The sequence below is a fragment of the Scardinius erythrophthalmus genome (genome assembly GCF_964197995.2).
Source record: "Scardinius erythrophthalmus genome assembly, chromosome: 5".
NCBI classification, from domain to species: Eukaryota; Metazoa; Chordata; class Actinopteri; order Cypriniformes; family Leuciscidae; genus Scardinius; species Scardinius erythrophthalmus.
Window position 1 is genome coordinate 35,490,420 of NC_138225.1, and position 21,691 is coordinate 35,512,110.

Below are 21,691 nucleotides of genomic sequence, written 5' to 3' on the forward strand. Positions count from 1 at the left end.
GCAGCCATCCAACCTGTTAGGCGCGGGCTCCTTGGGTGTAGACCACTCGAGGCCGAGGTCTTCTATGGCCTTAGTGATAAGACGGAGAAGCTCAGCGTCGACAGAAGCCCTCACGCTGGATTCCTGCGTCGATGGGGCGGGGTCAGGAAAGGAGCCTGAACAGCCCTCACTCTCGGACGCCAGAATCGAGCTCTTTTAGAGAAAAAACGTGCGTGTCGCAGCGGCGAACACACACGGAGAAGTATAGAAAAAGGATATGAGCGCCGGATAGCGCAGCAGGTACGGCGAGCGAAGGTGGCGAATATCCAGGAGGGTCCTTGACTCGAGCTCGTCCCGCTGAGATGCTGTTCGGCGGCGTTGCTTCTCTCTCTAGATCCAGCGAAGTTCTTCGCTGAAGGAGACGAAATCACTTGTGCAACCTGTGCAGGGGGTTTTATAGGCAAAGCCACACCCTGTTTTGGCGGGCTATGACGACAGCGCGGGAAGGCTTCCCATTGGCGCTGGAGTCATGCCAAGATGCACTGATAGGTTGCAGCAGTTGCCGCAGAGCAGCCAATAGGCGCGCGAGCTGTCTCGCCTATGTCTGCCTGCTGCAGCAAATGCGTTTTACATTCTAAAAATTAAAGGATAATTTTTGCTTCAGTATTCTCGAGAAAAGGAGTTTTCCTGTAGCGTAAGCTAAACTTACGCAACACGAGATTACTCTCGTAAGAGAACTGAAGTTAAAATAAAAATAAAAACAGTACCAGAGGACAAGAACAAAATTACAACAGACAGAAGGAAAAGGGTGCTACTTTATACAACATCGTACCTGCTTACAGTGTTTAATGTTAAACTAATTGCCCTTTTACTAGGGCAATTACACAAAACAGAACAATAAAGCTTAAATTATTTTTAAAGCGAGAAAAATTAGGTATGGAGTCAGACCATTTCATTGAATGAGTGTGAAACTTCCCCATTAATATTAACAAATGTATGAAGTAGCCTACGCCTTATGATCATTGAAGTGTAGCCTATTATTATGTCAGTTTGTCTTAAAGGCAGGGTAGGTAGGATTTTTCTAAAAAAAAAAAAACATTCCAAACTGTCTTTATATACCGATACATAATTAAAATGTAAGTACTCTGAAAAAGAGAGTATAAAAATCGAGTGTCTGTAGACCTCTCACGTCTGTTGTAAACACAGCTCATTATTTCCATTCACTCCACCCCCTCCCTTCTGGGCTCCTTCCAAAGCCACGCCCCCAAAACACATGAACGCGCGACGCCAAACGCTCAGGCTCAGCTGGAAGACGCATTTATTTACCTGAGACGAGTGGACAGGAAGGAGGCAGTGCATGCAGTGACATCATGTCAGAATCACATGTAATAAAATACCTAACTTTATCACTATGAATATAAACAAATAAGATGGCTTTTAGTACTCACTATCAAGCTAGCATATCGATACTGGTAAAGTTTAAAATATATTTTGTTTGATTCGGTAACGAGCTATATTTAGGCTATAGGTAGCTATATTTATAAGGCAAAGCTAAAAACAGGTTGCATTGATACACGTTTTTCCATTACCATCAGTTAAACTGTGATGAAGGTGAATTTCGTGTAAGATTAATAATGTATACGGTGTTTTGCATGTAAGAGTTTCCATGATGAAAACATTGTTGACTCTGATGAGGACTAACGTTACACTCTGGTGACAAGTACGCTTCGTCGGTTCGAGGACAGGTCCGGGGTCGAGGGCGAAGCAGAGGAGGTTGTTCAAGAGTGCGGGCAACCAGGGTCTGAGGAAGTAGTTTTTGCCTTGTTTGCCTTCGCTGACTGCATATGCAGGTGCTTTGAATTTTGAATGCTCTTTCTCTGCCATAATTTTACTCTTCGTAGGTTCCGCGCCTCTCAAATCAAACGGGTGCGCGCGCATATGGGCAGATCTAGCAACAGGGGTGGTAGCCATGGTTGCGAGAGTGAGTGACAGTCGCCCAAACCAATCAATTGTTTCGTCCCGAATGGAAATAATGGGCTGTGTTTATTGCAGATTACAAGGTCTACAGTCACTCGATTTTTATACTCTCTTTTTCAGAGCACTTACATTTTAATTATGTATTGGTATATAAAGACAGTTTAAACAAATTTGAAAAAAAGTTTTTTACAAAAATCCTACCTACCCTACCTTTAATTAAATGCTCCACATCAATCCAATATATGCTTGTATGTATGCATTATGCAATGGAAAAATGAATGAAATAGTTAGTTTCCTTTTCACCTTTACAGAAATTACAAGAGTAATCGACATCCTTCCAGCACATGTTTTACTGGATGACTGGGAAATGTCCCGGATGAGGTTGAGTCACCCGCGTTGACGTCACTCGGGCTCTGAAAATGGCTGAGTCGGAAGAGGAGGTGGATGTCTTGGTCCAGAGAGTTGTGAAAGATATCAATAACGCCTTTAAAAGAAACCCGAACATGTACGTATGTGATCTCTCATCGTTGTTTACCACGCGGTCGTCTAGTTTAATGCTTCCAGTGGTTCAGACCCTCGCGCTCAGCCGCAGGGAGAACATAGTGCAGCAGCCCGTGTAACTTGCGCAGGCAGTGGCTGGCTAACGGGCTACTAACCAGCTCTAACCCGCTGGCGCCCGGCGCAGGCCAGCAGCAGGTAGAGCTCACTGACCCTCGCCTTTAGACCAGCTCGTGTGATATGTTGTCTGGGATATCTGTTTAACTGCTCAGTGCAAACGCTGAAAGTTTTTCTGAGTGAAACGCGAAGTAAAAAGTGTGCATGCTTGTCATGTTACAGCTGTTGGTGCTTCTGTCAGTTAACTTACTCGCTTGTCAGTTACTAAAGGGCGTGACGAGCTTCAAAACATTTAATGTTACATTTATTATCATCTTTCTCAATAATTGTCCGTCTTTTTTTTTTTTTCTTCTGGTATTTGGAGTGATAGATTCAATGGTTTCCACATTGTGGCTATCTTAGTCTTATGTATCCAAACATATCACTTTTGTCCACATATGAAACATATCTTGATTGCCTGTCTTGTGTCTTTTTAAATGTTCCAATTGTTATTTTCCTGTGTGTTCCCTATTTGAAGGTCAGTGCCCTGTCCCAGTGATTTCATCTCACTCTTCTCTTATGACACTCTTGTATCTCTGCCAGAGAGATACATCTGTAATGACTCGGTGTCAGCTGAGATGTTTTGTGCATTGCCATTTGCCTTCAGCTCCTTAGTATTCAGCTGAGTTTCTTAAAATAGCCTTGTGACTTGTTCTGCTTTTTATCTTTTAAAATGTGTTCACAGTGATGAAATCGGCCTCATTCCGTGCCCCGAAGCCCGATACAACAGAAGCCCCATCGTCCTGGTGGAGAATAAGCTGGGAGTGGAGAGCTGGTGTGTCAAGTTTCTGCTGCCCTATGTGCATAATAAACTCCTGCTCTACAGGCAGAGGAAGCAGTGGCTCGACCGGGAAGGTAGGACGAAGGTTTATTGGGTTAGATTGTTCAGCCGGCTCACATTGCCGTGACCTTATGCTGGCTTCTCGTGCTGTCGGAAATTTCCTACTTCCCACTTCTGAAGTTGAGATTTCGAGCTCATCACATTCAAATTTTGACTTGAGAGGGCGTTCATGTCCTGTTTTTGAACTAGCAAACTAGTATTTACTATAATTCCGACAGCACGTGAAGGCAGCATAAGTCTTTATTAAAAGATGGCTGTTTCTACAACAGTTCAGACTAAAAAAAATGATTTCTCTCTCCTTCTCTTCAAGCACTGGTAGATATAACCTGCACATTGCTTCTATTAAACCCAGATTTTACCACTGCGTGGAATGTCAGGTACATTTTCATTGTATTTCATGATTGTTACCTGAAAACCTTCATATATTTTCTTAATGATCATGTACATCTATGGTATTTATTCATTTATTTATTTTTAGAAATTCTCTCTCTTTCTTCCCTTTGATGTCAGGATTCAGTGTCATTTTATTGCGCTGAATGTGTCAGTGTTGCTATCTTTAGAAAGTCGTGTCTAATTTGGGACATTAAAAGACATCAAAAGGCTGCTGCTACATTGAACTCTAAATGTGACTTTTTCATAATTTCAGAGATGGGGAGCAATTATTTCCACAAATTCACTGCTTTTGCTAACATTTAGTTTTGTACAGGAAACACTATTGATATTTAATCCATGCCTGGTTTAAGAAAGCAGCTTTACTATTCTTTACTTGGATTTTTACATTCAAATCTTGACTGAATGTCTTTAAGCTAATGTTGCATGGGAGAAACATATCGTCCAGGAGGTGGTGCTGTACTGTTTTATTTGGTTGTTTTGATTTTGCATATCTTTGTGAATTCATCTGGGCAATGATGAACTTGTATGTTTTGTAGGAAAGAGCTCCTGCAGTGTGGCGTGTTAAACCCAGAAAAGGACCTTTACCTGGGCAAACTAGCACTATCTAAGCATCCTAAAAGCCCAGAGACATGGATACACAGGTTAGAGGATTTAAAAAAATGTAGGCATGAATTTAATTTATCTTAAAGGGGACCTATTATGCAAAATTCACTTTCACATGGTGTTTGAACATAAATGTGTGTCGGCAGTGTGCGTGTGGACAACCGCCCTATAATGGTAAAAATCCACCCACTAATCCCCATAAATATAAGCAGTGTCTCAGATCAAGCCATTTGCAGATTCTAGCTTTTGTGATGTCACATATTAGCATAGACCTCGGCCTGAGTGAGCTGTACTCGGTCCGCCATGTTTATCTCCTCGCCAGAGCTTTTAACTGCAGCATTCATGTAAGAAAAGTGTTCTTATTAAAGCTAAGTTAATTCAGTCAAGAGCAGCGAGTGATTTTCTGTTCATTTTAACATCATATATAGCAGAAGGTACTGTATATTACGCTGCTTTCACTTTAATACTCAGATCTAATATACACATGCAATTTCTTTACTTGCAGTTTACGTTCACACACATAACCGACTGTTTCTGTGAACTTTGTTTGACATAACCTTGAGTATATTTGACAGTTTAAGAGACGTGAAAGAGAACTTAGTTTAATGCTCAAGGGACGCGCCATCTGACATCCAGCTTTCTGTACGTGTGCTTCGAATGTGTGCGTTTAGAAAACCATATATCAGAAGTTTAGACTGTATTGGCTTTAAAATGCATACAGATAATAAACTTTCATGATGACCAACTGCAATGTCATGTGAGTGTGACCGCGATAGAGATGATAATCAAAACCAAATAGATGTTTTAGTTTCTAGCAGAGTATCTGAGGCACGAGCTGTACATGCACAAAAACAACATGATTTTCCTCCCACTAAAAAATTAGCATTTACAACATGGTATAATAAATTATCTGTGGGATATTTTGAGCTGAAACTTCACAGACACATTCTGGGGACAACTGAGACTGATATTACATCTTGTAAAAAGGGGCATAATAGATTCCCTTTAAATCGGGGCCCACAATGTCATGTCACAAGATGGCTGAAAAAAAGGGAAAGCATATCTTCATTTATATTTTGTCTTAATTTTGCATTCTTTTGTAGAGAATATAAGTGTATTTTGATCAAACAATTTTTTAAAAATATAATTGGATATAGTGGAACATTTACATTCGTCCCACAGCCCTCAATCAAGTTTGATTATTGTTTTTTCATAATAAAATGTTTGGGCATTTATGTCTTAAATAAACAGATTAAATATAATATAAAAATTAAATTCAGTGAAGGCACTGCTTTAGTGCACTGAGGGTTTATTGTGTGACTATCCCAAGATGTTCTGCTTTTAGTGTATACAGTTAAATGAGGTCTTTTAAAATATTAAATGACACATTATAGAAGTGCTGCGTTCTGCACCCAGAGTACTTTTCTTCACCATTAGATTAGATGAGTCTGAATTTTCAAATAGTGATGTAAAAAAAAAAAACTAATAATAAATTAGGCATTAAGAAATTAATAATGGAATAGTTTGATGAGCTGTACCGGAAAATGTGCCCTGCTTTCATGTAGCTGTATTTGTACGGTAGAGACAATGCTCTCAAACTGGCTGAAACGAAAGCAGTGTCCAGGCAACCATGAAATGAAACCGGCTGCAGTTGCAGACCTCTTGCAACATGTCAACAATGGCACTGTCTGAAGCAGAATTTCGTCACTACTGCAAGGGCAAGGGCAAACCAATTTTCTTAAGTCCCTGGAACACTATTAAACACCCGTAGCTTGTGCAACTGACAAGACTAAGAAATTATTTGTACCTGCAGGACACATTGGTGCTGTCAGATATTTTGCAATAAATACTTGAATTCAAATTGGATCAGGTTATTGTCTGCAGATGATATTGTGTCGTCAGATATTCAGGGTGCTGAGATAATATGGGCTAGTAATATTTTTTTTGTGGTGATTTTTGCTTTTATTGTGATAGGATAGTATAGAGTGGACAAGAAGCGAGGTGGGATATAGAGGGGGGACGGGATCGGGAAAGGTCCACAAGCCGGGATTTGAACTCTGGTCGCCCGAAGCGCAACAGCGCTATATGTCGGCGCGCTGCCCATGAGGCTATTTATTTTTGCTCTCTCTTAAATAAAAGTGTGTTAAATTTCTTGTGCATCCAGACATGTTTATGATCAGTTTGCTGAATTTGTTTGTGTTGTGGACACAGGCGCTGGGTGTTGCAGCGGCTACAGATGGAGTGCTGTGGACAAGAACTGAAGGATCAGGCTGAACCCAGAGGAGACGCTGTGAGCAGGAGACGGTGTGAGCGACTGCAGAGAGCCTTGCAGGAGGAGATGAAGGTCTGCGCAGATGCAGCCGGCCGTTACCCCAGCAACTACAATGCCTGGTCCCATCGCATCTGGGTATTGCAAAACATGGCAAAAGGCAATCTGAAGGTAGGCCGTCTCAGTCCACTGCGTCCACGTCCGTGTAATTCATCATAATGACTGAAAACGTGTGTCTGTTAGATGCTGCTTTGTTTGCGTACGTCTCAAAGATTAGGTTTGTTTTGGGTTACTTTAAGGAATGATGGATCACACTGGCACATCATCAGTTGTGTTACAAGGAAGGCAACATGACATGGTTATTTATGAGGTTGATAAATCTACCTGAGCCTTTGATGATCTTGATACCTTTCTTCTCCACTTGAATTAACTTGGGAAGAGACCTGATTACAGAATCAGTTTTCTGTCTTTTTAGCTTTGTTCATTTTTTCCAGAAAGAGCTGAGTGATGTTAGTCAGGAAAGCTTATTGGCTCTTAAGGGGTCACTAAGTGCCAGACCTTTTGATGTGTGCTTATTCTTAATTGGATACGAAATTAGGCAAATGTTATGGGGCTCAATCCCAGCAAAAGGCCCTCGTATAAAAAGGATGAGCCTGTAGATTTAATGATCCAGGACTAAACCGACTTGAACCAGTCTGAGCCATTCATAGGCTATTTCAGGATAATTGGGTTATGCGGCTGTCATCTTACATTTCTGCATGTCTTGTTTGGTACTATTTTCCTTACTCTGAATTTCCATCCTAGATCTCTAGTATGTTACTTACTGAGTTTACAATCTAAATGAAATCATGGTGAAATAAAGTCTGTGATGTTAAAGCTGCAGTCCGTAACTTTTTTGGGTTAAAAATTATCCAAAATAAATTTGAGCAAGTACATAACCAGCCAGTGTTCACAACTATCTGCTTGCCTTAGCTCGATTCAAAATGGTAAGCTTGTAATAATGTTGTTAATTCCGGTGGTACTGGTGGATTTCCGTGGGAAATTCGAGCATGTCTTTGCGTCATTACGTCACGTCTGTACACATAAAAAAGGTGTCTCGGCTAGTAGGCTATGTTGCGTGTGAGGATGTTGGAGGTGGAGATTTATAGCCTTTTCTCACAGCACTTGATAGAATTAAACTTATTTCGATGGCGGATCCAGAAAGGTTCATACGACAATCACCAGTGACAACTGGAGATTCACCCATTGTAAAATGCAAAAGACTTCTGACTTCGGAGTGGCTCCAGAAAAAAAGAGACTGCAAACGTTCCCATGGTAACGACACATATATGTGACTGAAATTAGATTACAGTGTTTCCGCTACATTCAATCTGCCGTGGTGGTCCACCACACCAAAAATCATCCCGCCACGGCTGCAGCTTCTCAGTGAGGTCCGATATTGTGCATACTATTGTGTTATTGTTAAGCCCCACTAAAGGCATAAAAAACATTGTAAAGCACCATAAAGTTTTCATGCACTATATTCCAAGACATTTTAAGTCATTCAATAGCATAATGTGAGGTAAAAATGAATATTTAAGTCGTTAAAGTTAATGGAAACTCAACTGTCCTCAGTCATTCTCCATTCAGCATTCAAAAAGCGCGTTGCGTTCGGTTACGACAGTAACAGGATGACACTCTCTCCAAGATCAATGTTCCCATTATTATACTTTATTTGTAGATAAAGGTCTATGGTTTGCATAAAATGACTTTATCTTGCTGGAGTTTATTGCGCTTTCTAAATCATGTTCCTTTCTCCCAGGTGTCTGTTAGATTACACCACTGGAGTAGAGAGCACTATGAATTGTTCTTCATGCGCACCGTAACTGAAATTTAAAACTTAAAAGAAAAGGCTCAATAAACTGTTGCATAGATATAATACACTAAGCATCAAATATCTCTTCGCTTTGTGCTTTGAACTTTTCAATGCGAAGCGCTGCACACTGTGACTTTGCGTTGCTTCAAGTGCATCATTCTGCACTCTGGATGCGCATAATCGCTTTGCCGCTCTAAATTGGAGCCTTTCATATTATAATATTTAGGGGAGGTTTAAACACCTGGGGCAAGGGGGTGTGGCCCATGGGAATTTGCACGGTTTGAAGTGATATGATAAGTGATTGTTAGATTGAATCAGCGCAATGCTATTTTCCCCTTAGTTGGTCAGAACAAAAGTGGATGTTACTTGTTCAGATGGCATTTTCCGGTGAAAATTCTTACGTTGGTCATACTTCCAAAAAGTAGAAACTGTGATTCCGAATGACAGTATCCACACCGTGACTGACAGCCGCACATTGTCCTCACAACATTGTATTTATCCGCACTGTGCTGTGCAGAGGCACAACCCACATAAAGTTGATAATTCCACGAATAACTGCAATTGCTGATTTCGAACAGAGATACTACAGCTTTAAAATACTTTCTCTGTTATCGGCTTATATTGGATATTTAATTGTGCATGCTCGGGTCCTTTACTTTTATTTTTAGATCACCCTTTCTGTCATCTAACACTCACTTAAAGCTAATCTTTATTAGCACAAAAGGTTTAACATCACTTAAATGTAACCTTTAGCCAATCTCAAAATGAATATTCATTATGTTTTGTGCATATATTCCCTTGTAGCATTTAAATGATTGATTCAGTTTTAGTGTTTAATTTTTATTTATTTATTTAGACAAAAGTGTATATATTTTATACCAGCCATTTATCAGTTATTTGTTGTAACTTAAAAAATGGCTTGTTGCTGGACAGAAATGTAATAAGCATCCTCAATTTTTGCAGTGCTACAGAAATTACTCACTTTTGCCTTTTAGAATTTTTGCATATTTTAACGATGCGTAGTAACTAATATGCATACTGTATTTTTGCATAACATTTTTGAGGTTTTTGAATAAATTTATTGATATGTTGACATCCATAGCTCTTACAACTTAAAGAAAGACGTGCCTGTGCACATATATATTCAAATGCGCATACCTATAGACTAAACACATAATATGCATGTGCACGGCGCCATCGTTTTCACAGATTTTGCGTTCTCGAGCCACCAAACACTGTTGTGTTGTGCAAATGAGTGGCCAGAACGCATTCAAAGTTTTCTGTTTTTAGTTAAAATGGTGTCCTCTAAGCGGCCCCTTAAGTTAATAACTAATGATCTTTGCAACGGAAGTGAATCAATCAAAACTTTAACTTTAGCTGGACAATAACTTTACTCTAGAGCTGCTGTAAAGCCAAAACAAGCTTTAATTTCCTATTATCACTGTAAAGCTGCTTTGAAACAATCTATATTGTTAAAAGCGCTATATAAATGAAGGTGATTTGACAACTTGGCAACTGAACAATAACGTAAAATTTTGCTGTAACAACCTGAAGCATGATGTACGTTAAATAAAGATAATACTCTGTGACTTTATACTACAGGTTCTGCATGATGAGCTGTCCTCCACCCGACTCTGGGTGTCCATGCACGTGTCAGATCACAGCGGCTTCCACTACCGTCAGCACCTGCTCAGAGCTCTGTCCAGAGAGCTGAGCCAGGCTGGTGTGAGGGACCTCCACCCCACCCAGCAGCCGAACGGAGAGAGCACGGCGGGAGCGTCTGATGACAACCACCGGAATGACGTCATCCCTCAGCTCTTCCATCAGGAGATGGAGCTCTGCACTGATCTCATCGAGTCATATCCGGGCCACGAGACGCTGTGGTGCCACAGGTGAGAGTGATCAGACAAAGTGTTTGAAGCCAGTAACAGATCTCCAGGTCTTGCTGTGCCGATAGTAGTCACGGAGTCAGGCAACATCAGACTGTGCTTCCACAAGTCTCACTGTGAAATACAGTGACTTTGTTTGCCAGAAGTCTGTCCTTGGCCCTCAGCTGATCTGGCCTGATGTGTTTATGGCTTACTGTTATAAAATGATGGATGGTCTTTTGCTGCAGAGTTGTAGCTCACAGAGGGAGAGGCAAGCAGTTTGCTAGATCTCTGTTTCTAGCTCTTTTAGTTTTTCCCCTTCCCAGCCTCGTCCCTCGTGTCTGATGCAAGGAGCAGCTGCTCAGTGAATGGTGTTTATATAACTTTAGCTTGTGTTTTTCCTCCTAAAGTGCATCATTGCAACAGATATATTTCATTTACAGGTCTGCTGTTAGTTTGAAGAGGTGAGATTATTGTTTTTGCAACATTTCACTCCACTTCATTCTTAAACATGAAACATCAGGAATAAAAAAAAAAAAAAGATTTTTCTAGTCGACTAGTATTCGCTCATTTAAGCGATTATTCGACTAATTGCACGTGTATATTAATAAGCCATATAAATCATAAAAAGGAGCCTTTAATTGCCTATATATATAATACATAGCCTAATCAGCGCTCAAGCGCACGCATAAAGCTTGCCACAGTGCACCGGCACAAGTAATGATTATGAATGTGTCATGAAAAAAAACAACGGACTGTCTAAACATTTTAATAATTTATTGATAATGTTGTCTGTATTTTCGGACAATACACCTGTATACAAATTATATAATCTGAAAATATTTATTTTCCATTTGAATTGGTTGGCAATTGCTTGACATTTCAAGCTTTCTATAGATATATTTCTCACGTCTCAGGCAAGTTTACACTGAGTTTTGGTTTATTTTTTGACGTGCTCCAGTTCACAGAGACAGACGGCAGAAAGTGCATCCTGTTTGTTTTTTATTTTACAAAGGCACTATGTTTTCTTGTTATTGTGAGTTTACACAAATAAAACAGTTTTGAATGATGTTTCACTCTTATCTGTATGACCAAAAATGACGGAGTATTTTAAGTTGTTTCTGCAGTTAAGTTGTTTCTATACTTTAATAGCGCACATTTATTTAGGTTAATGTTCGAGGGAGCACGAGCAGCAGCCAAGTTACTTACATGTTTCAAATGATAGGCCTAAGCCATATTTGAGATCGATGGATGGAAAGGTGAACGTTTGGATTTCCTGACCGACATACTGTAATTACCATAAGGAACCGCCGATAACGACTTGAGTCACGGACTGCGTGACTTTGCCACAAGTTTTTTTTCTGCGACTAACCGACTAATAACAATTTTGGTCGGCTACTGATTAGTTGGAAATTAGGGAGCAGCTCTAAAAAGCACTATCATTAAAGTTGTCCATATATCCCATGCACTACATTAAGTCTGGATAGCATATGATGGCATGTGACAAACTTTATTTTTGTTCTATTTTATTTTCTATTTTATAGTTTTGGATTTGTAAACATTTATGATTTTTTAAAAGTGAAAATAAGTTGTAAATATAATAAAATAACAGTGATCAGATAAGGAAAAATTCAATGTTCAGGAATTCAGATTGTACAAAAGTCACACCAAGGAAAAGTTCCACATGGAAAAGTAGTGGTTATCAGAACAGCCATTAAGCGCATTAACGCATCGAGATATTAGTTGCCACAATGTTCATCTCTGTTGCACAAAATGTATGTAATGTAGTCTGGGATGTATTTTCTTTTACTTTGGATTGTTTTTTTTGTGGTTTTTAAAGATGAGGGCATGTCATAATTTGACATCAGGAACAAAAGTCAAAAGAAATGTTTTGTCGTCCTTTTTAAAAGTTGATAAGCCCATTTATTTTGTTATTCTAACATTGAGCATTGTATTTTCTCTGCGACAAACCTGTGACCCACCATAACTCTAACATAAAGAGCATTTTGTTGTATAGTAAACGGGTATGTGGTTTTTGAACAAACTCAAAACCAGGCTTCTTCAACAGGCGACATGTCTTTTACCTATGGCACCAGTGGCGGAGGGAGCACGTCCAGGGGGCAGGATCGCAGTCTCCACCTCTCACCCACACCGATGTCCTCCTCAGCGAGGAACCCTGTGACGACGGCAGCGCCTCCCAGGCCATGGACGTTGACTGTGTTCTGGATGGGAGCAAACACGGAAGCTACACGCAGGACACCAAGCGGCTAAAGCGGGGACCCCTGCTCCCCCACCCCGGACTTCCCTCCGAGCACTCGTTTGTCTCTAGAATCATCACAGGCTGCAGGAGCCCCGAGCAAAGCAGCTTTGCCATTTCCTACAGAAAGTGGCTGGACTCTGTTATAGGTCAGTAGCGTGAGAAACACTCCGCCCACCACAGTGTGGGAGAGCTGTGATAGGTCAATGTATTTCTGGCTCCAGCCGCCCAGACCGGTTCTCTAAAAAAACGACTGGACTCCTCGGCCGGTTTGTCAGAGATGCCCTGCCGGAGCAAATTCCCACTCATGATGAAAACCCATGACCCGTCTCAACAGTGTAATGGTCTGTTTCAGCTGCTTTAGTTCAGGTACTGGATATCTCAGGTCTGTTTTCAGTGTACAATCCTTTTTTTCTTTTCTTTTTTTTTTTTTATCAGAAGCTACAATAGCAGTTTTTTTCATATAGTTTTGTTGGTCTTAAAGTCTTCCACCACAAATCAATTACAGTATGCTCTCATCATGCTGTCTGCAGTTTTCTGATTCCTGTCGGGAGTCTTAAACGCACACTGTGGTGCAGACTTGAAAAGAACACTTAGAGCCCAAAGTGATTCTGACCCAGTTTCCCTCTTTTGTTTAATTGGGGGCAGACTGGCTCTGAATCCTGTCTACTGCTCGTCCCCTTTTGTACCGTAGCATGACCATTTCAGTCAATATCTTGACGTTTTGCTACAATTAGTAATGTGAGCACAATCATTGAATTTAAAGATTCTTGGAGCCATTTGATATAAAATATTAGGGCTAAAGTCAATAAAAACAGATTAATGCACATGAAATTGATAGCTGCTGTCCTCATTCAGGGGAGTTTGTATTATATGACATATCTATTGCAAGTTCAGCGTGATGATTCTTGGATGTTAATTAATGCTCCTGAAGCACGTCATCTTCACTCATTGGAATAACAAAGGCGACGTTGGACTAGTCTCAGCATTTAAGCACAAGTTTTGGGTTATAGTTCATCCAGCTGGTCTCGCAGATGCATGGGTTTTCATGATGATAGGGAATTGCAGAAGTAGGAATAGTCTTTCTCAGCTTGGCCCAAACGTGGCCGCGGAAACAACAAGCTGCCATGTTCAAGCCCATTTGGTGCAGATTGGTGCTTATTCTCTGCACTGGGGAGAAGGGCCTGGGTTTACAAATGCTGCTTTTTGTTTAACACTATTTTGAACATAAAGGATATTTATGCAAATCTGAAAAGTGAAATGTTGTGAGCTTCACTTACGTAATGATTTATTATGAAAGCTAATAAGCTATTAGACACTTATGGTTGACTCACTGTTACTCCGTAATTATTAAACTTGTAATAAACTTTGAAGTTTCACAGGCTCAGTCTCGCATTGACAACTTAATTCGTTCACAGCTTATAGTAGGTTGGGAAAATCTGAATAGACTTTATAATATATCGCTTTTAAATCAGGACAATGCCTTTTCCTATCATGTACAAAACTATTCTTGTTAGGTGATTCATTTTTAGCATTCTGGCAAAGCTTTTACAAAACCATGTTTTTCAGCATATCTATAAAAACCTTGTAGTTCGATCTTAAGTTTCACTTCATAAAAATCTATAACTGTTCTTCTTCCTCTTCTTTTTTTTTTCTTGCACAGTTGCACAAGAGCTAGAATTCTGAAAGTATTTGAGTTATATAATTTCTAGACAGACTCTCCAGGACCATTTCAGAGTGATTTTCTCGGCATGTCTTGGACCCTGACACTTTTTTTTTTTTTTTTTTTTTTTTTGAGATTTTTGAGCTGCAGCAGCAAAATTGCCGGATGTCTGTCACCTCAAGAATAAAACCAGCTTTTCCTCCACACCGTTCCTCTGTATGATCGTGTATCACTCTCTATAAGTACAGGTGTGGCACAGGTGCTTGTTTTAGATATTACGGTTTTAGCATCACTTTCCCCCCCTTCCCTGCATCTGCTGTTCAACAAACTCTGGTAACACTTTATTTTACAGTGTTACTGTTACATATGTTACATGTAGTTACTGTAGTAATAACTATAAATTATGCATAATTACATGCAAATAATCCTAACCCTTTAGTAAGTACGTGTAGTTAATTAATATTAGTCAGTACTTAAATGTATAATGACAGTGTAACAAAGACACCTTCAAATAAAGTGAAAGCCAAACTAACAGAGTCATATATGGAAGTACAGTCTAAAACGAAAGGATCTGCATTTTTGCTCTGTAAGATATTTGTCACTTTGCTATAGGTTTGCATACTTTATAGGCTAGATACAATTATTTGGTAATGCCATTACCTGAACCATAGTCATTGAGTCATGCTGATCTGTGGTTATCTTTTTGCATGCACATTATGTGTGTACTGTTGTATTTGATTTGATTTTATGATTATAACTTTTACTTTCATTGCCCATACTTGCAGAGAGGGAAAACATCACATTGATTTTTGGCTCCCGCAGCAATTAAGATTTCGCTATTTGTAATAAGGCTATTAGTGATTTTCGAATGTATTGCCTACTATCTTAAACCCTTTATGGACAGTCTTACCAATTATATTGTTGATAATAATATTTATGTCTTTATATCTGTTCAGGGCTTCCCACCTGACATGTATCTCTTCCTTGGCAGTTTCAGAAATGGTCCTAAGTAACCTTAGAGGTTTTAAAGATGTGTACATTAATGTGGATTACATTGAGGACGCACATAGCATTTCCAGTTGTGTTATATAAATTTCCGTTGTTGTACAATATCATTTGCATAAACCAAGATCTTAAATTACTGGTACATCTATGCAGAAGCATCACAGAGTTCAATTAGCTTTAGAAAGAAAAAATGTAGCCCTAAGGTTTTGTATTTTCTTTGTGTGTTGTCTGATAAGCTGATAAGGTACTGTAGGTTTTTACAGCCACGATAACCAACATTTCTTGCATCTCATCCATTATGTATTTTATATTTATTTGTATTAAAAAATGTATTGAACGTGTTGAGTTGTTTTGTCAGTTGCCTACCACATTAAATAAAGCTACTCTGAAAAGGTCCATCAAACATTTTTATTTCCTATTATTTTGAATTCATGACCATTTTGTTAAGTTATTTTTTTAAATCATTTCACGCGTTTAGTCGACTACACGGGGGATTTTGGAAATGAAGGGTGAACCTGTCATGGGGTCTAAACAAATACCTTCTAGGACATACAAAAAGTTTGGGGTCGGTATGTTTTTTTTTTAGAAGACACGCTTGCTAAGGCATTTAATTAATCAAAATAAAGTAAAAACAGTAGGATAATATTGTGAATTAATATTACCTTTTAAAAGAACTGTTTTCTATTTGAATGAATATTACAATGTAATTTATTCCTATGATGGTAAACTGAATTTTCAGCATCACGTGTCACACGATCCTTCAGAAATCATAAAGATATGGTGATTTGTTGGAAACATTTCTTATTAATATCAATGTTAATAACAGTTGTGCTGCTTAATATATTTGTTTAAACCGTAATATACTTTTTTTTTTTTACAGGATTTTTTGATGAAAAGAAATACCAAATACTTTAAAAAAAAATTTTTTTTATATAAAATAAAATAAATCATTGGCTACTGACCTCAAACTTTTGAACGGTAGGCTATATTGTATTTTAATTGACAGCAATGAGAAGTAAAAAAAAACAGTAGTAGTAGGCTAAATATTAAATACTAATACTATATTAATGTTGCTTCCTGTTTTTATTCTCTATTATAGCTGTCTTGAGTGGGAGGGCTGGACAGGCATTTTGTAACCAGTGTACTTGTTTCATTTCATACCATTGAAGGGGCTTTCATTCCGATTTGGTTCCTTAAGTTTTCTAACTATGAGCTCTAAAGACTGCAGCATTACATGCGCACGCACCTCTTGCCCTGATGTTTCGCCGAGATCTGCAGCTCGTTCATTGATAAATTAGGCAGTGTTTGATTAGCAGGTCTCTGATGGGAGGAGTCGGGCTTGCCCACAGACTGAGTGAAAGGCAGGCAGTCGATGAAGATGGTGGATCCAGAGACACATAACGGGACCGTGAGATCGCTGGAAACCACAGTCAACGCACAGGTGAGAGACTCGAGGATCATTTTGCGCGCTATGAATTAATTATTGTTTGTCGCGGAAGCTGTGTGTGTTTTATTAAGTAAAACAGTAACCATGCATTAAAAAAAAATCATTGTACTTCAATGAGGTTCAGTGGCAGTTCCGATGTCGCTTTCCCTGCTGATGACAGGTTGAACAGGGTTTGTTTACAGTAGAGTTTCATTGAGGGAAAGCACTGCATTACACCCAGTTACCAAATCTACAATCCGAAAAGAAATGCGAGGGCCTAAACTGTGAAGTTCTGTATAGTTTTTCAATACGAAATTGGTATTGCCGTGCAAACAAAGTGCCGTCCATCCTCATTACCGGAAAAAATAATGCCTTCAATCCAGTTTCTAACTTGTGCTTGTGGTCATCGATGCCTGAGTGCTGTTCGTTTTGATTCATCCCGGTGACTCGAATCCTGTAGTGAAGAAACCAGTCACCAAAAAGAAATAGGCTAGGACTAGGTTATCATTACACCACTAGGTGGCAACAAGTGAGCGTGCTATTAGTGAATCACTAATCATTCACTCATTCGTTTAAACATTTTGGTTCCCATAAATAACCAAATGGGAATCATATGCTATCGTTTGGGGAATATTCAGTGTTTGTTGGGATGTCGACTCTGGTTTAGCCAGCCAGCGGAAGCTCATTCATGAAAGTAACTCATTTGTAGGCCTACGAACTCATTCAGCGCGAGTTCATTTAGTAACGCAGTCACGTGCTTCAAAAGAATGGAACAAATAGTGCAGAATTAGTATGCTATTCCGAATTCAGCCTATTAATCAGTGAATTCATTTAAAGTTGGCGTGAAACTGAAGTTTTGAGTTGTCATTTTTTTTCTCTTTATTGTGACTTACATATTAGAGTGAACGACCTCTCAAACAAGAATTTTTTTTAGAACCATCGGAAATTTATGGAAGCTTGTTTCCACCACAGAATAAAATACGCATGATAGAAAAAAAGGTAACAGTCATTGCCGATTACGTCATTCGGAGCCCGAGTCTGCGCAGTAGTGATTCAAAACTTATGGTCCCGCCCTCGCGCCAGTAAACACGTCATCAGAGAAGAGACGATAAGTTACAGAAGACAGAGACAGTGGACGTTATTGTGATTTCGATGGCACATGAATTAAAATACTGGAAATTAGGGCTGGGCGATAATTCGATCTCGATACGGGATCGCGATAATATTCTGAACGATTTCGATAATATGCTTGGGACATTATTCGATATCACATGAAAAACTAAGCGCAACAGCATCTGCCGGCTGCCGTATGCCGGTAGGACACGCCCACTTCTCAGCGAGCAGCGTGGCTACAGTAAACAGAAGGAGACTGAGAGAAAGGGAAACAAGTTGTAAAAAGGATAAAAAAATGAACGAAACTGAAGTTGAGGACAGCGAAAATAATGCCGAATGTGAAGGCGACATCACTACATAACTCGAGACCGAAGACATTGTTGAGAAAAAAAAAAGGTAACACGACGTCAATTGTGTGGACGTGGTTTGGATATGGCAGACAACTGACAAGCTGAGCCATATATCGCATTAATTATCACAGGCGATCCGTGATAATTAATGCGATATGTCTCAGCTTGTCAGTTAACTACGTCTCTGTGTTGTACGGTAAATACCGCTCCATCTGAAAGCAGGTGATGGCGATTTACTAATAATCAAGGAACCGGCTTTACTGACGAGATGTGCATATAAACTATGTCATGTGATATATCGCCCAGCCCTTGGTTTACTACGTTTACATATTTGTGCAATTTTGGCTCAGATTTCATTCTACTTATAAAACAATTCTAGAGATCTACCTTAATCTTTCAGGTAATATTTATGCCAGGGCCATGTTTACTCTTTTTGTACTTGAGATGTTCACTGTCCAGCCAAAGTATTTTGATGTGATAGTTGTCACAGCTGTTAGTTTATATACAATGTTTCAATAAGTAAAAGTTTGTATTATAGTATAAAGGGAGATGCACTCATGTTTGCAATTACAAATGATGTGCACTTAACCTTTTATTTTTGCATTTTTCAATACCTCCAAATATGCTGCTCTCTTGACCAATAGAAAGATTCATACAATGTGGGAGTGTAATGTGAATCCTTTGGCTGCATGAAGACCTTAACAAAAATATTTAGTGCTCATTACTGAAAGGCATATTGTTTAATTTTTTATGTTATTAAACTTTATTCTAAAGTTTCAGTAAATTGTTTCTTCAAGCTTCAGGATGTCCCTTACACTGGCAGCATCTGCAAAAACTACATATCGTGATAAGAATCGAGATCGATCAATATGGAAAAACATATCGTGATAAAAAAAAATTCCATATCGCCCAGCCCTACTGGAAATTCCATTAAAAAATAGAAATTGTGCGTTTTGATTTCATGGTGTCTTTAATAGATTTAAAACCCCCGTTTACGAACGGCACACCACTAATTGAGAGTGTTTGTGTAGGAGGAGTGTGAAAATGAATAAGCCTCACTGCCGGACACAGATTTCACGTAGTCTCCGTTACAGACGTTAAAGTGCCACAACTGATGACTCACTATAGTAGCCTATCTCTCTCTCTGTGTGTGTATCGCTGTGATTGTAAACGCACTCCCTTCTATCTCTGTGGTCCACAGAGGTTCAGCGTTTTTGCAAAATAGTGCTCTGCTGTTGAATGGCGTCCTCGGAATACGCTTGCGCTGTAGGCATTACCAATCTGCTTTCCTGCCAAATACATGCCCTAGATGCAGACTCACTGCGCGGCGTCGGATGCTGTGCAGGTGGGAGAGCCAAACACTCGCGTGAAAACTGACTGAGAAGAAGGCGAAATGACAAGGACAGGGCTTGCACAGGCTTGATACAGAAAACCCTCCGTTAGTCGTCGCTGCACATATTCAAGTTAACGTTATGTGCCACATCCATCCAATACTAACCATCTCCATCCATCCGCAATATCACACCTTTACTCTCTCCGAGTGATGCTGATGCTGTCTATGCAGGTAGGGATGCGAAAACGCGTAGTTTACGCATTGTATTGATGTTTTGATTGGTAGGCTAGGGAGTGTTTTTTAATTAAACTTTAAAAATGATTGAATCTTATGAGTTGTGACAGATTAGTTTACTTTTAATGCCTTTAATGAAAAGGAAGAAAAAAAAAACTGTCGTGGTTTATGTCGCAGTACGCTGCTTTTGGACGTCAGTGAGCATGGAGTAGGTAATTGTAATGACCCGCCCTTTGCAAACATATAATAGCGAATTGTGCATAAAGTCAATAAGTGTTGCTCAGTGACAAAGGGGAATGTGTGTAAACGCTTCGTTTTTGAGGAGCTGTGGATATGGGAGTGTTCTCAGAAGACTCTTAAAGCCCTCTCACGCATCAAGCCATGACTGAGCAAATAACAGCAATAACACCATAGGATCTGACATCTGTGTTTTTCTCAGCTGTAAACCATCTTGGTTAGGTGAAAAAATTGCTATTGTTGTGTGATATAGCCTAACATGGATTATCTGTGTGATTATGTTCTGGACATTCAAATTTGCTGAGCACTGCTCTCCTGGGGTATTTACACTTGCACAAAAAGTACTAATATGAGCATTTCTTTTGTACATGATATGTTGCTATCATGTTTTTATTTTTTTATTTTTAAATAAGTACCTTGAAGTATCATAAATATCACGTTATATCAAAGGTACTGTGGTAGGCTACCACCATATTTTTGAACAAGTACCACAATACTCCAAATTTCATCCAAGAACCTTATGTAAATATTTCAGTACCAAATGTACCATGATACAGTTTATCAAAGTGCCATGTTACTGCCACAGGGTGCTAAAGGCACACCTGAAGAAAAATGTGCTTGTCACTTATCCCATGTTGTATGATTGCTGAAAAACAAATATATGTTTTTATTGAACAATGATGGAGCAATTTTGTGTGAAAATAAATCATAAAAGTGGTTTGTTTTGTTTAAAAATCTTATAAATGTGTGAGGTGACAAGGTGGGCGTTTTACACCCCACACGTGGTAAAAGCCTCTCCAGCATGGGGCAAAATACACATTATTTATACAAATCCGAAATACTTTTGGTAAAATAATGTTTTGAATAATGTCCAAGTTAATAATTTTAATAATCACTTTAGCAAAGTTTGTACTATTTTCTAGTTTGTACTATGAATTCATTTTTGTTCAGTAAATATACTGTCATAAAAATGTTCATTTTAAAAAATACAGAAACAAAGATTTTGAAAGCATTGAATGAGATCCCACAATAATTTAATATAGATTTACAGTAGTAACAATAAATTATATTTTATTATATAATTTGATTAATATATTTTTAAATATGATGGTTCCCTTATAAATATGGTGATTATCTCTAAGGTGGACACCCAACTTAATATGTGATATTTACCATCTGAATCTAACCATGTCAGGTCGACAAATGGGAAAGTAAGCCGGCTGTTTATTATCATGTTAATTATTGTGCCTTGTGCCTTTTACCCCAAATACCATATTTTTACATATTCTTCTGTTATTGAAAAACCGTTGCAATTTCCTTGAGAAAATCGTTCAAAATATATTCAATGATAATAATCATTTTAGCAAATCTCATTTGCTTCTTAAATCGACAACATGGTAAAAAACATCAAATATTAGATGAAATTTGCACAGAATACACTTTGCACTGCTGATCGTGTCAAGGATCAGCCAAATTTCCACGTGCATCTTGAAAAGCCGATGTTTTGGAAAGTTTTTGTGCCATCTAGTGGTTTAGAGGAAAATAAAATCAAAGGCACCTTTTACCCTGGTGCGCCTTCAGCCCCGTTGTACCTTACTTATGATATTTTTAATTCCTGTCGCAACTACCGGGTA

General features: G+C 39.0%; 2 protein-coding genes across 3 annotated transcripts in view; both read left to right on the plus strand.

Annotated features, from left to right (window-relative positions):
• Nucleotides 1-2,307: 2,307 nt before the first annotated feature.
• Nucleotides 2,308-15,760, plus strand: ptar1 (protein prenyltransferase alpha subunit repeat containing 1). The gene is made up of 8 exons (XM_081366905.1): nt 2,308-2,461; nt 3,296-3,465; nt 3,762-3,828; nt 4,381-4,485; nt 6,659-6,887; nt 10,174-10,463; nt 12,508-12,845; nt 14,360-15,760. Exons 1-8 carry the CDS (start codon nt 2,376-2,378, stop codon nt 14,380-14,382), a joined length of 1,308 nt encoding a protein of 435 aa, XP_081223031.1. The 5' UTR covers nt 2,308-2,375; the 3' UTR covers nt 14,383-15,760.
• A 721-nt stretch (nt 15,761-16,481) lies between these two features.
• The window catches only part of apba1a (amyloid beta (A4) precursor protein-binding, family A, member 1a), a 60,128-nt gene continuing 54,918 nt past the window's right edge, over nt 16,482-21,691 (plus strand). For both annotated transcript variants that reach the window (XM_081364638.1, XM_081364639.1), the window contains exon 1: nt 16,482-16,805. The gene's annotated coding sequence lies outside the window, so the exon portion shown is untranslated. The remainder of the gene's footprint in view (nt 16,806-21,691) is intronic.

What these genes read in the sequence shown, in the direction of transcription:
- ptar1 (XM_081366905.1), top strand. Translation starts at nt 2,376, where the DNA reads ATGGCTGAGTCGGAAGAGGAGGTGGATGTCTTGGTCCAGAGAGTTGTG. An exon ending in TGGCAAAAGGCAATCTGAAG is followed by an intron (nt 6,888 to 10,173) that starts GTAGGCCGTCTC and finishes TTTATACTACAG; the next exon opens with GTTCTGCATGATGAGCTGTC. An exon ending in GAGACGCTGTGGTGCCACAG is followed by an intron (nt 10,464 to 12,507) that starts GTGAGAGTGATC and finishes CTTCTTCAACAG; the next exon opens with GCGACATGTCTTTTACCTAT.